This window comes from Dermacentor variabilis, chromosome 10 (genome assembly GCF_050947875.1).
Source record: "Dermacentor variabilis isolate Ectoservices chromosome 10, ASM5094787v1, whole genome shotgun sequence".
In the NCBI taxonomy this organism is placed as follows: Eukaryota; Metazoa; Arthropoda; class Arachnida; order Ixodida; family Ixodidae; genus Dermacentor; species Dermacentor variabilis.
The window spans coordinates 79,346,002-79,358,809 of record NC_134577.1 but is presented as its reverse complement, the minus strand read 5'-3'; the positions used below and the strand labels follow the sequence as shown (position 1 = coordinate 79,358,809).

Sequence of the window (12,808 nt, the reverse complement as noted above, 5' to 3'; positions counted from 1 at the left end):
ACACTGACTGGAAATATCGATTGAATCTGTCAGCGATATCAGGCTTTTCCGTAATTACTTCCGTTCCTTCTACAATCTGTTCAATTCCTTCATTCGCTTCCTTAAAAAACAGCCAGAACTTTCGTGGAGAGCTCTTCAGAAAGTTAGTGAGGGTGTTATTAAAAAATTGTTTTTTAGACTGCGCCATCTCTACCTTCAAGTTTTCTTTTGCACGCGATATTTCCATCGGGAACCTTTTATTTTTGCGCAATCTTTTTATTCTGCGCTTCATCTGAATTATTTTTCGGCTTATCCATGGGTTTCTTCGTTTTGTTTTTTTAGTGCGAGTAGGTACGTAGTTATCTAAACAGTACTGCACAATTTTCTTAAAACGTTTCCAAAGCTGTTCAACTGACTCAAGCCTTGATATCATTTCAAATTCGCTAAGCGATGTTTCTAAAAAGTCAATGATTGTCGTATCATCAGCACGACCGTAGTCTTTAACATGTGCATGAGCGTGACGCTTTGCTCGAATGCTGATGCCACAGAACACGTCAACCACAACCATTTTGTGGTCCGATATACCGTCCTCAACTGATACGGCGTAATCGGCCACTTTACTTGATACGAAAACCAAGTCTAACAATGACTGTGACGTAGGGGTGATTCTTGTGCAGTCTTTTACAGTTAGTGTGAGATTATGAGAAAACATTAGCTCTAATAGCCTATCAGCGCTACGGGTTTCTACATGACCAGTTGAAAAGCTTTCCCAGTTAATATGCGGTAAGTTGAGGTCTCCAGCCATTATTAGTCTTGTGTTTCCATTTACATGATCACACAAAAACATATTTAAGTCCTCCAGAAACTCGGGCGGAGTGCTTGGCGGTCTGTAGACGGCCCCAATAAGATACGTAATGTTGGCGTAATTCACCTTGCACCACACTGTTTCTCGTAAATGGCAATCCACTTTTATTGCCACCATTGTGCTTTTAGTTATCACCGCTACGCCACCACCTCGAGTGTCCCTATCCCATCAAAAAATGTTGTAGCCCGGCGGTACAATGGAGTTATCTGTTATGACACTATTCAGCCATGTCTCTGTTATGACCATAATATGGGGACTGTATGTAATAAGTAAGTATTCTAAATCTGTTACTTTGTTTACAATGCTTCGCGAATTTATTGAAAGAATTTTGAGCTATGATTGCGCCGGCTGAGGTGGGATCCCGCCCCCGCTATCCACGGCTCCAGACATACGCGATCCGCGATGAGCGGAAGCTTCAGAGCCGTCGTGACGTTTTGGTTTATCTTGTCTATGCTTGCACTGACAACGAATGTTCTGTTTTCGATCCCATTCGTAGAGCTCACCGTTTACTTTAAGCTTGTCATGAATCAGCTTCACTTTTGCGCCATTTGCTCTTTCTGCTTCGCCGCTTCGCCACAACTTCTTCCTGACATCGACGGTTTCCTTCGCGTAATCATTGCTGATGCTAATGGTAGACCCCTTCAGCTTTCCACAGTTTATAAGAACATTTTCCTTTTCCGAGTGATTATAAAAATTCATAATGACTGGTCTTGAACTATTTGGTTTTTCCTTACCCAGCCGGTGAATTCGGTCTACTGATTTCACTGTAACGCCCAATTTTACTTCGAACAGATTACTAACAACGGCTCCTCTCAAGTCTGATTCGGTTTCACCAGAAGTTTCAGGTAGGCCGAAAACGATAAGGTTATTACATCTGCTCCTGTTTTCATAGTCAATTAATTTCTGTTCCTGTTGCCGAACAATAGTTTCCAAGCTAGTAATACGCTCACCCATTTCCTCAATAACTTTAAGATAGCCGGTCAACTTGTCAGTTTTAGTATTTAACCCGGATACCTCCTCCTTTATAGCATCTATCTTAGATTCAAATGTAGCCTGATTTTGCAAGATTTGCTCCAACATCTCAGCTGTCTTTGGCCCGGGGTTTTCCTCAACGTCACCTGACATCAAAAGCATCAGCACTGCAGACCAGCAATCAATGACACTAGTAATACAGTTGTGAGGGCACGGCAATACCAACAAAAATCGATTGTCACTTCGGTAACATGCAGCATTGGAGTGGTAACGAACCTGCATAGACAGTAACGCCAGCTTAGGCATGTTTTCTGCAGGCCATGTGCCGTGCCCTCTGAAGGCTTCCTGGATGTGCTGCTCCTTTTGTAGTCGAGCCAGAGGTGACGTCACCGCTGATGACAGCCGATCCTCCCACACATTGCTTGCAGTATCCAGATAAGTTCCGTTGATAGGTAGCCAGTTTGTGTCGCTCGTAGTCGTCGCTCCTATAATCCACGACAAAACCTGCATAGACAGTAACGCCAGCTCAGGCATGTTTTCTGCAGGCCATGTGCCGTGCCCTCTGAAGGCTTCCTGGATGTGCTGCTCCTTTTGTAGTCGAGCCAGAGGTGACGTCACCGCTGATGACAGCCGATCCTCCCACACATTGCTTGCAGTATCCAGATAAGTTCTGTTGATAGGTAGCCAGTTTGTGTCGCTCGTAGTCGTCGCTCCTATAATCCACGACAAAACCTGCGTAGACAGTAACGCCAGCTTAGGCATGTTTTCTGCAGGCCATGTGCCGTGCCCTTTTTCTTCATGCCTTTTGCATTGCAGCAGAGCAGGACTGTCGCACGAAGATGCGGCTTCTTCCCTCCTTTTCACTGCTGCCCTTCGAAGTGCATCATCCGGTCTGGCAGCTGATAAAAACATGCGATCTCATCTGTGTTGAAAGTATCGTCTTCAGAGTACGATTAAGCCACCTCTAGAAAACGATCCTTGCGCCAGGAATCCGTGCCTTCTTTGTCAGCAGCCTTTTCCTCGCCCGAGACTACCTGCCAAGTTATTCCATTCCTTTGGCGGAAACGAAAAAGCCAACCCGTACTGGCGTCCAACCCAGTTAATTCAATTGCATCGGCAAATTCACATGCTTTTTCTTGGAGCATTGGGCAAAACACGGGAATGGTTTGTAGTCTGGCATCTTTGAACCACGTGAGAACAGCTTGGTCCATATCTTGAAAGTTTCCCAGTCGCAGCCGTTTCCTTGTAGGAGCGAGTTGCGATTCCTGGTGAAGCTTGACGACCTTGTCTCGGCCTTTCAAAATGGTTGCGACGGTCGATGGGGCAGTGCCATGTTGTCTGCACACGTCGATTTGTTTTTTTCCATGCGTCGATTTCCTGCAATGCGTCCTATTTGTCCTGCAGCAAAAATGGCTTTCACTTCTTCAAGGCGTCGTTGCTAGCTGCATTCATCATTGGATCTCACGCGAACATCGCCAAACGTTTGTCGTGAAGTTCTTGGTGAAGTCTGTGGTGAAGCAGTTGGCACTCGACATGGTGATGATGATAGCTACTGCACTTGCGGTTTCTGTTTCACATGAGTGTTGCGGCGCTGTTACTTTTAGCCGAATTCGTAATACTGATGCTCCTCGGTTATAAATGGGAAATAAACGACGTGTGTTATTCTCAAATATGCGCTGTACTGAAATTCGTAGTTCTGAAATATTTTTACATTGGAAATATAGGCAATCTGGCGGGGATTTTAATATATTCGTAAATTTGAGAAATTCGTTAATGTGGGGTTCGTAGTAATGAGATTTGACTGTACATAGGTGCCGTTGGTCTGTTCACTGGGACCAGGCTTTAACAATGTCCTACCCTAAAAAATGTATGATTAACAAGCATATCAGCTGTAACGCAGCTGTAAGCACCGTAGAAGCTGCAGCTTCTACGGTGCTTTTGAGGGGGGCTCCATGCAGCATTTCAAAGAGGTGCTCTGGAAAGGCCTAAATGGTGTAAACAGATTGTCCACATCCTGAATTGAGACAGCAGTTCACCGCCAATGTTTCTAAAGCAGCTGGGCCTGTTAACCCCGACTAAATTCCGCAAGTGCCCCCGCTTTGTAGTCTGCTCTGTGTATGTGTATGCCCCAAGCAGCTGCAGCCACCTCACACTTCTTTTTCTTTTCACCCGAACCCATAACGAGGACAGGTGGTCGCCAGTCCCCACTGGGTGACGGTCGGGGCCTGCCGTTCTCGTTGCGGCACGCTTCGGCAGATGCTGAGGACCGGCTGTTCCACCATTCGGTGCCGACCAGTGGTGCCCACAAGGCGACGCAGCCACCGCGCCGCCCGCACAGTCGGCACGATTTCCGCGACTTCCTCCAGCCTGCGTACCACAAGGTGAGAGGCCAGGCACCTCTGCTGTCTGCACCAGCTGCAGTAGCGTGACCTTCCCGCTCAGTGATGAGGAAGGTCACTTGGGACTCTGGTGCTTCCAAACTGCACCTGAAAGGGACGTTAAAACGGCAAATATCTACTCAAAGTGTGACTGTTAAATTACCATCACTTAAACTCTGCCATATGTTTCTTTCTCTGCAGCTGATAATTTGTAAGTAGCACCACATAATCTCGCATCATTCCGAGACTTAAGTCTATACTTGTAGAATTCCATGCTGTATTCTGAATAATCTGCACAGTGGTATTTTGGTTATGCATTTACAGTCGCCGACCGTTTATTCGGACCTCACGGGGACTGCGAAAATGTCCGAATAAACAGGTGTCCGAAAAAGCAGATTAAGAAGAAAAAAATGAAATCCTTTATTTCCACGCACTTATTCGGGCTCGGCAGTAGCCTTGGAAGAAATCGTGAATGCGCCGTTGCACGCTGTTCCGTTTACGCGCAATCAGATAAGCCTGAATCTCGGAGAGGGTCGTACGGTCACTATTGGTGGCTGAAAGCACAGTCACTGCTTGTACACGCTCTGCATGCGACGGCAGCGTAGCACATGGTGCGTCATCTTCCGACTCGGAGTCATCGTCCGGCGGTGCAGCAGAAACCTAACGAATGATCTTGCCGTCGTCGAGTTCTGCGCATGTCAGTACAGCAGTGTCAGCACCTATGAAACTGTCAAATGAGGCGGTGTCCGGAATCGCAATGCCACCACTGCGCAGGTCTCGGCAGAACATTTTCCGTGTCAGTAGGGAGCACATCGGAAGGCGACAAATCTTAGGCCTCCCGGCACCCGCTTGCCGGCATTCCCCAGCGTAGTCTGCGCGGGCACTGTCGGCGCCATTAGACCCTTGACGCGATGTTTATGTATGCCGCGTTGGATCACCGAAACCTCGACACAGCACACAAAGCAAACTAAAGCCCCACCACCGTGCCGACACCAGTCGCACAAACGAAAAACGCGGCCTGCTCGCAGCGTCTTGCGCGAGGAAACAAATCAGCTGCTGGATTGTCTTGACATGGCTTAGTTAGCTGAAACCGGAACTGCTGCAGAGCCGCTCTATCTAACCAGGCAGAAACGATGATGATGAGCGGGGATTTCTAGTAGCGCCACTTCGTGGGGCAGCAAGGAAGCTCCGTTCAAAACAAAAATGGCGTTCAGCAAGTCTAACCATGCACCGGTCAGAGTCGGTGCTCTCGACCGAGTTAGCTAAAGGAGTGTCCGAAAAATCAGACGAGAGGTTGCAAGGTGTCCGAACTTTCGGCAGTTGTTATACATTATGGTCTATGGGGAGAATGGCGGTGCCGCGAAGCTGACCGAATAATCGGGCATGTCCGAATTTTTGGAGTCCGGAAAATCGGTCGGTGACTGTATATTGAACATACAGTCCGATTGTTAAGTTTCTTATGGTTATTAAAACAGATGTTTCATGCTGCAATTTGCATAACTGCCAATCTATGACCAGTAAAATTCGTAAAATACCATGTACGCAAGGCTGGGTTTAAAGGGGGTTGAGAAATGGGAAGGAGGGTGGGGTGGGACGAGAAATAAAATCGGCACGCATTACTTCAAGGTTTACCTTGAGCCTTTTGAGGGGTACATGCACTTACTGGCGATGGTTTGTTATAAGACGAAACACCGAAGCAGTAGGCACTGACAAGCAGCATATTGTATATTGACTTTGCTGTTGCCGACGTCGCCTGCTTCAGGAATTTATCTGCAGTGTGTCGAAGCAGAATGAAAACAAAAACGTTACCGAAACGTTGTTTCCTTTGTTTTGGAGCGACACCAACATATTTTTCATCGGTTTTCGGTTCAAGGGGAAAGTTGGCATTCTGAAACAACCGATGTCGGGTACTGTCAGCATTAGCACGTATCTCAGGTAGGGATTGTGCGAGCGATAGCTGGCCGAGCGCGCCACTAATCTAAGCCTGCCGCTCGCTGCGCTGGAAGATCGGCGTCGTAGCAAAACCCAGCGCTTGTGCACTGAAGTGCTTATTGTTTTGTTTTCTACACGTATAACGCTTTGTTACCGAAGTTTTATCGTTCATTTATGTTTGTTTAAGTTCATTTTATTGGAACAGCAAGCTCGCATTTTAGCGAGTATACTTGATGATGTGCTGTGTCTGAGATCATGCTTAGTGCAGTGACCCAAGGCACTGAGCATGATTTCAGAATTTATAGTTCACTTATAGAGAAAAATAAATACTATGCTTCTAGCATTATATTGCGGGAGAAATTTTTGCATGTGAACCAAAACCATCATGAACTGTTAGGGATATTTTTTTTTTCGTTCCGGAGCAGAACCGGAACGGAGCTTTTTTTAGTGGATCGAAACCAAAACCATAATGAAAAAAAATTTAGTTCTGACACCCTGCTTCTCTTTGTAAACTGTTTCATCTTGTCACCATCAAAACACTTCCAACGGAAGGTTTGAAGACCCATGTGCGAAACTCACTCGTGAACAGAACTTACTTTTTGTAAAATTTGATGCGACATTCATGAAATTGTAAAACTGTCCCAAATTCATGAAATTTATGGCTAATTCGGGAGAGTTGGCAGGTATGAATTCAGTTGAACCTCACGATAATGAAAGTCAGATACAACAAAATTCTTGCCACAATGAAATATTTTCTTATCCCCATTGAACACCCATAAGATTCAATGCATTTCGTACCTCTTGGCAACAAAATGTCACAAAACTTCAATCTAACATCAACGAAATCTGCCAGAGCATTAGACCCCATAATATCTGCCCGTGCAATGCTAACAGAGCACAAATGGTCAAATGCATTTTTCTCCCCACTTAAGTTGTGTAAAATGTTGTTGCAGTGCGCTTGCGAGACTACCACCATTTTTGTTTACAATAGCAGCAAAGCACCAGAAGTTATCGCTGGCTCCAGAAACACGTTGTGGCTGCCATCTTCGTTGTTGATCACCCGTTTCAAATGGCATAGGGCACGTCTTCACCGACGTGGCTACGGTTTTTACATAGCAAGCGCAGTGCATACCGTATTTACTCGAATAAGGCTTGCCCTGATTCGAAGCCGACCCCTGAATGTTCAAAGCCAGAGAGAGAGAGAGAGAGGTAAAATGCCTAGAATGTAGGCTGAACAAAGAAAAAGCGAGGACAGCGTTCACAAAATGAACACAGCATTTATTCAATACGATCATGCCTAGCTCACTCTACGTCATCATTGCTGCTAGCCTCGTTGCTATCTTCCTTATCGCTGTCATCCCCTAGTTGCGGCACTCGAAAAAAGCGTCTCCTGTTGCCCCCTCCAACGATGGACGTTTTTCTCATCGATGTCGAAGTCGACACCGTTGGTTCCCTTATTTGCCAGAACCAAACGTAGTGGCGATTACACACGCTACGGTTTGGGAAGTACTGCGGAATGACTGTGTGTGGCTAGATCCGGAGCGTGCCTTCAGCCCTAGCGTCATGCAGAGTGTGCCCCCACATGATTTACCATGACCATAGAGTTTCCTACAATATACTAGAGGGAACTCTGCCACTGCAATCGTTGACCCACCATGGGAATGATGGGAAGTACATGGATTTGTCTGATCTTCGTTCTTGTGGCTTTGTATGTTATGCTATGTGAATCTTATTGTCATAAATTGCACAGCAATATATGCTCTTCTAGTGCAGAAGATGCTGTGAACACGCACAATGGTTACTAATTGCAACAATTGAGCTTGTCGAGGTGGCCAAATCAAAACGTGCCAAGCGTCTCTAGGCACTGGCATGCCCGCGATAAATTCATAGAGGCATTTCACATCACTTGTCGATGCATATGTCCGTGGCTTAACGGTGTCAATATCAGGCTTCTGTGCTAGAGGCCCTGTGTTCGAGTCCTGCCGTCCGACAACTTGAATAATGTTTATTTGAATATTTATTACACAGTACATTGTTGAAAATGATGAGTTTGCAAAGTCGCGAAGCCGTTAGAAGCCAGAATGACGAAGTTTAGGCAAATCCATGTACCTCCCATAATTGCCCTGCTGGCACAACTTGTCCCATTGAGAAGTTCTCGTAGACGCTAGCGCCAGAGTTCCCTCTAGTAATTATTGTACGAAACTCTACGGCTGTGATGGCTTTCCTCCTGTCGACATTGTTGGGTACTTGTGCACGTGTGAAGGAAACTGAGTTGTCCACGGTGGTCAAGTGCATGCGCCAACTTGCTCCTTGCTGCTTTGTGCAGATGAGTCCCAGCGCTGTGCAGAGCAGTGACAACTGTGCCAACGCCGTGGGCACCCAGGTGGGGTCTGCTGCCGTCTCCCAACGCAGCAAGAAGGATCCCCCTGGCAACAACTTCAACCAGGAATTTGTGAGTGTGGCTCGGTTCACTTGATTTGTTTCCAAGGTTGTGGTTTTGATTACCACCTGCAGAAGCCACGTCTCAACAAGGGTGAAAGGTCAAAATGCTTGTGTGCTTACTTCGACTTCGGTACACATTTAATCCTTTATGGACAAGTGTTGCCTATAGACAATAAACGAACAAAACATTTTCTTGAGTTCTGTCTCTGAGTAAGGAGTTTTTGGCTAAACGTCTTTGGCCAACACTGAGCGATTTGCAGCAAGTGTCACTTGTTGGGTTTTAGAGTGGAAACGGTGGACGAAGAAGCAGAAGTTCGGCTTGCGGCTCACTTTGTTTTGAAAGCGTGGTCAGAGGCAAAACTATGCGGAAAGGGTGGACTCATGTGATTTACGCTATTCAGACTTCTCATGTGTGGTATTGTGTAGCTTCCTTGCTTCGGCAGCCCTGAATACTGTTTTCCCGTATGATTTTTATTTAACATGTTTTTTTTTTTTTGCTTGACATACGTCATCTTAAAGTGGGTGCTGGCAGAAATTATGTTGATAGTACAACAAGATCGAAAGACAGGAATAAAGTACAACAAAATCCGAGAAAGAGAAATCACTCGTACAGCAGGTAGCATTTCTGGTAGCATATCAAAAACTTGTTTAGCTGTAAACCACGGGTGACACCCGTTGAACAATTCCGTTGTTCAATAGTTCTTGGGAAAGAAAAGTTAGAGGGAAACTGCAACGAAGTTTCGCTTGACTGCTGAAGCAACTATAGTGAAGTTACAGGGCCGGTAAAAATCTTTATGTCTTGATTGACAGTCTTAAAATAACACCTCAGTAGACGACACATGCACTTGCTGGTTAGGGGATATGACACAAGCCCCAGCCCATTGATTTCCGGATTTGTAAGCGCATTGCAGGCAACTATGGACAGCCACCGATCTTGGAGCTCATGCTAAGGAGCTGCATGTTCAGAGTCCTGCATCACTTATGCGGGTGGTAATCATGGTATTTTTTTTCTTTCTTTCTGCGTTGTAAAGCCCTTATCTCGGCGTATCTCGTTAAGTAGTCTGTGGCTACTAGGATCCACTTGTTCCCGGCGGGTGACAATGGAAAAGGCCTGAGTAAATCCGTTCCTATTTGATCAAACGGTGCCCTGAGTGGTGCGATCGGTTGCAGCAGCCCCGCGGGCTTCGGTGGCGGTGATTTGCGGTGTTGAGTCACGACAACATTTTACGAAGTCCTTGACAATATTGTTGAGTCTGTTTGCTTAGCACTATTTAAGTAGTGGCGATTTGATCGATAAAAATTGACAGTAATATACAGATGCAGTAAAACCTCGTTAAACCGTACCCGCTTAAACAGTAATTTCATTTTAAAAGTAGTAAAGTCAAATCCCCAACTGTGTGGCCATTGAACATAATGCGTTTTGTATCGCACAAACCGTACTAGCTTATTGCATACGCATTGGTTAACGCGTAGTATTTCCACTTTTCGTCGCGCAATCATGGCGGTGAGTCGTCCCATTCGGGCTGCCCGTCAAACAAGCCTCAGAGATCGGAACAGTGGCCTCCAAGCGCCCTGTGCATTTGCGCGTGAAGCCACATCAACATCATCATTTTGGCGTTGTGCAAGCGAGGACTCGCATCATGCCAAAGCTCAGATAAAAAACACTGGGTGCTCAGCTAGAAGAAAAATTTGACATCGTTCGTGCTATCGCACATGGCACAAAGAAGTCGGCGATGGCACGTGACAGGGATCTACTGTTGACTACGATGTGTGGCATTTGGAATGCGACGAAGTTGCTCGGCAGTGCTGCCGCGACCGCGAGAAGATGTCCGCTACGAGGTTCGACTTTTCGTCATCATTGCCTCTGTTGCCGAAGTGTCGCCTAACGACATTGATGAGGACGACACGGAAAGCGACAGCACGGGCGATTCGGGCCCGACAGTGTCAGAAGCTGTGCGTTACGCCAGCCCCACGAATGCACTCGTGACGAGAACACCACCCCACAATGAGAAAGGCACCTCGCGACTTTTGCAGCGGTACCCATGCGCGTGCACGGAGAATGCGTAATGCCAACGAGGAATCTGCCCTGCGAGTATTTGTCAAGAACAGGGGGCTGGCTGAAAAGCTAGCTCGCAGCTTCAGTAAGTTTGAGGCCGCTGTTGTTGCTGCTAGGCCACCGCGGGATCAAGCGAAAATGACAGGCTTTTGTTGCGCGAAGTGAATAAATACTGCATGTTTTTGACCTTTTATCGAACTCTCATGCAGTTTCATTTTTGGCAGGTAAGTGGTCGATCTCGTGCTATTTCGGTTAACCCGTTGGCTTCCGCGGCCGGCGGATCGCGGGCCGCGACGCGATAGACCAAAGTCGCTGTGGCCGGCGATTCGCCGGCCACTTGGGAAATGGTTGCTTGTGACTTTATTCAGTAGATGGCAGCACAAAACAAGGTGTTTTCGTTTTGCTTGATACGTTTTCCACTAGATGGACCTAGTTGTCCACTGTTTGTGGTTGATTTTTGTTTTTTAGAAGGCAAAAAACTCGCGTCCCAGTGTCGTGCTAAACATGGCGTCGCGGAAAAAACGTTCTTTGGCACAAGATGAAATTTTTGAACTTGTGTTCATCAGTGAGGCTGAGAGCGAAGTCAGCGATGATGAAGATGTTCAGCTAGACAGTGCGGAGTGCCAAGCTGACGACAGTGCCAGTGATGAAGAGCATCTGTGTTCAGATGAAGATCCCATGGACTCTTCTCCACCGTCTCCGAAGGCGCAAAAACTTCAAGGGTGGGAATTGGAAGAAGACAACAGTGCTGAAAACGTGGTCAAGCACCCGTTCGGTGGTCAACCAGGCATCAAGAGAGGCATCCAACTGCAAATAGGGGCGAGTCCCAGTGCTCTTGGTATGTTCAATGCCCTCCTCAGAGACGAGATTTGGAGCATCGTTGTTCGAAGGAAGCCGCTTGTCGCCGCAACACCAATGCGGCTGCAGGCAGCCGAGTGAGCCCATTTCCCTCGCCAGATACCACCAAACAAGGTGAAGCAAAATCTATCCAGGCTGTGCTTCGTCTGCAAAGCGCTAGGGAAAAAGTCTGAGAGCAGATGGGAGTGCAAAAAGTGCGAAGTTGCACTTCATGTGCCTGTGTGTTTCAAGGCATTTCACACACGGAAGTCATTTTGAGTGTTTTGGTGCACTGAGAAATTGCGCATCCAATAAGTCAAGGTTTGTTGCTGTCCCACGTGTTTAGCTAAATTTATCATGATTTTTATGCGGTGCCACACGCGGTCCAGTGGTGGCAAAATTTCGGCGCGGAATACCAGGCAGGAACGGCTGCGGAGGGCGCAGAAGCCAAGGGGTTAAGCAGTACTACCGTTTAGTACGTAATTTTTCCTCGCTCCGGCCAACTATGGTTTAACGAGGTTTCACTGTATTTCAGTGATTTAGCATGATGAGAAAAGAGTGGTGTTACACATAAAGATAGCGCAAAGGACGGTGAGAGGTTGCAATCATAAAAGCGCAAAACAGCATGAGCATTCTTCTTTAGCACTAATTCAATTTTATTACTGTCGCATTGCTTGTAGGGGCACCAAACTACAGAAGCATACTTGAGCACAGGACGTAAGATTTATTTATGTGTCACTAATTTTTGTCTCAATTTTCGGAGTGAAGTCACGCTGTGCCTTCTTTTCGTGCAGCCCACGTTGCTGGGTGCTGAGGAAGCTCCTGTTCAACAGCCACCAGTCGTCAACGGCAGTGTCTGGGGTGAGCGCTGTTTGTGCTAGAACTGAGATTTTGTTCGTATTTCTCTGTAGAATCGCATGTGCATTTAGAGGGCCCCTCACCAGTTTTGGGCATTCCATATAGATAAGCGCAACACGTAGAGCACACGCTGACGATCGTGTCTGTAAAGTGTCAGATCTCTGCACAGCACGCGAACAGCTAAAATGTCAAACGAAAGCCTGCGTGCTCGTCCTCTCGAGGGAGCCCTGCTTTCTGCGGGAGACTCAAGGTCGTGTGCATGAACGCCTCTATGTTAAATGCGCTGCGTGCAGCATGACCGATTATGGCACATGACGTCGGCAAATCATCCAATGCAGAATGGGTAAAACTGTCACTAGGAGTGTGCCGCGATGCAAGAAAAAGGCAGAGAAGAAAAGATAATGCAGGGTTTGTTACATAAACATAACATTGTCACTCGACTCCTTTATGGGAGTAGGCAGGCAACAAAAGTCGCTTTCAGGCACTAGT

The 12,808-nt window shown here is 46.8% G+C and overlaps 1 protein-coding gene across 2 annotated transcripts in view; it reads left to right on the top strand.

Annotated features, from left to right (window-relative positions):
- Nucleotides 1–12,808, top strand: part of LOC142560703 (vasculin-like protein 1) — a 66,035-nt gene that overhangs the window by 35,469 nt on the left and 17,758 nt on the right. For both annotated transcript variants that reach the window (XM_075672963.1, XM_075672964.1), the window contains 3 exons: nt 4,007–4,197; nt 8,453–8,578; nt 12,256–12,322. In XM_075672963.1, coding sequence (XP_075529078.1) covers nt 4,007–4,197; nt 8,453–8,578; nt 12,256–12,322 — 384 coding nt within the window. The remainder of the gene's footprint in view (nt 1–4,006; nt 4,198–8,452; nt 8,579–12,255; nt 12,323–12,808) is intronic.